Source organism: Sinocyclocheilus grahami, unplaced genomic scaffold (assembly GCF_001515645.1).
Source record: "Sinocyclocheilus grahami isolate Dianchi unplaced genomic scaffold, SAMN03320097.WGS_v1.1 scaffold201.1, whole genome shotgun sequence".
NCBI lineage: Eukaryota > Metazoa > Chordata > Actinopteri > Cypriniformes > Cyprinidae > Sinocyclocheilus > Sinocyclocheilus grahami.
The window spans coordinates 1,193,820-1,194,900 of NW_015505380.1; the positions used below are offsets into that span (position 1 = coordinate 1,193,820).

At 47.1% G+C, this 1,081-nt stretch overlaps 1 protein-coding gene across 3 annotated transcripts in view; it reads left to right on the forward strand.

Annotated features, from left to right (window-relative positions):
- Window positions 1-1,081, forward strand: part of LOC107595364 (WASP homolog-associated protein with actin, membranes and microtubules) — a 10,902-nt gene that overhangs the window by 5,192 nt on the left and 4,629 nt on the right. For all 3 annotated transcript variants that reach the window (XM_016285749.1, XM_016285748.1, XM_016285747.1), the window contains exon 5: window positions 770-938. In XM_016285749.1, the coding sequence (XP_016141235.1) occupies window positions 770-938 (169 nt within the window). The remainder of the gene's footprint in view (window positions 1-769; window positions 939-1,081) is intronic.

The window sequence follows — 1,081 nt, forward strand, 5'->3', positions numbered from 1 at the left end:
TCATCGTTTTTCTTCGCTCTGATGTGTGTGTGTGTGTGTGTGTGTGTGTGTGTGTGTGTGTGTGTGTTTCTTCAGGTATGGTGAAACAGATGGAACAGGATCAGAAGAGATTTGGCCACGCCTCTTGGGCAATGGCCACGCCCAGACAAGAGAAACTCAGAGTCCTATTGGCTAAAGAGACGCTGCAGTACATGAGAGCAAAAGAGATGTGCATCAAACGCAAGAGAGATGAGATCCGAGAGAAGGTGTGTGTGTGTGTGTGTGTGTGTGTGTGTGTGTGAGAGAGCGAGAGAGAGTGTATGTGTTTGAAAGAGAGAGAGAGAGAGAGAGAGAGTGTGTGTGTCTTTAACACTGGATAACGAATGCAAACGGCCTGTAAAATCTGACACACTGATATGTTTTTGTATTTTAACACCTGAAAGTTTAATCAGTATTTGCATGTTCATATGCTCTTTCAATGTTTATGTCTCAGAATGTGTCAGTGATCCACAAGAGGGAGCAGTTTCACTCTGCTGTCATTCAGATGCAGTGCTTTAAAGTGCATTATGGGTATTATGATGCTGGTCCATGTATTTCTGGTTTGACATATTATAATATCACACAAACACTCTAATCTGAGTTCAAGGCCTGTTGGAGGACCATGAAGAGGAGTGATGCTGTTCATCTGTGACATGTCAATATTTAATTCTGTGCTGTCAGACGACACACACACACACACACACACACATGCCGTCAGGTGACACGGATGGTAACCGGTGTGTGTGTGCAGATGCGTGGCGTTACGGCGGGCGGCTCTGAGGCCGTGAGTGTCATCCGTGAGCTGGAGCTGCAGTATTACGAGACACAGCTGGAGCTTCACGACTGCAGGTTTGAGATCCTGAGGAACGAAGAGCTGCTGCTGCTGACACAGATCAAGAGCACTCGGCGACAGATCAGAGGTCACACACACTCACTCACTCACACACACACACACACACACACACACACACTCTCTCTCTTTCACACACACACACGCACGCACACACTCTCTCTCTTTCACACACACACACACACGCACACACACTCTCTCTCTCTCTCTCTC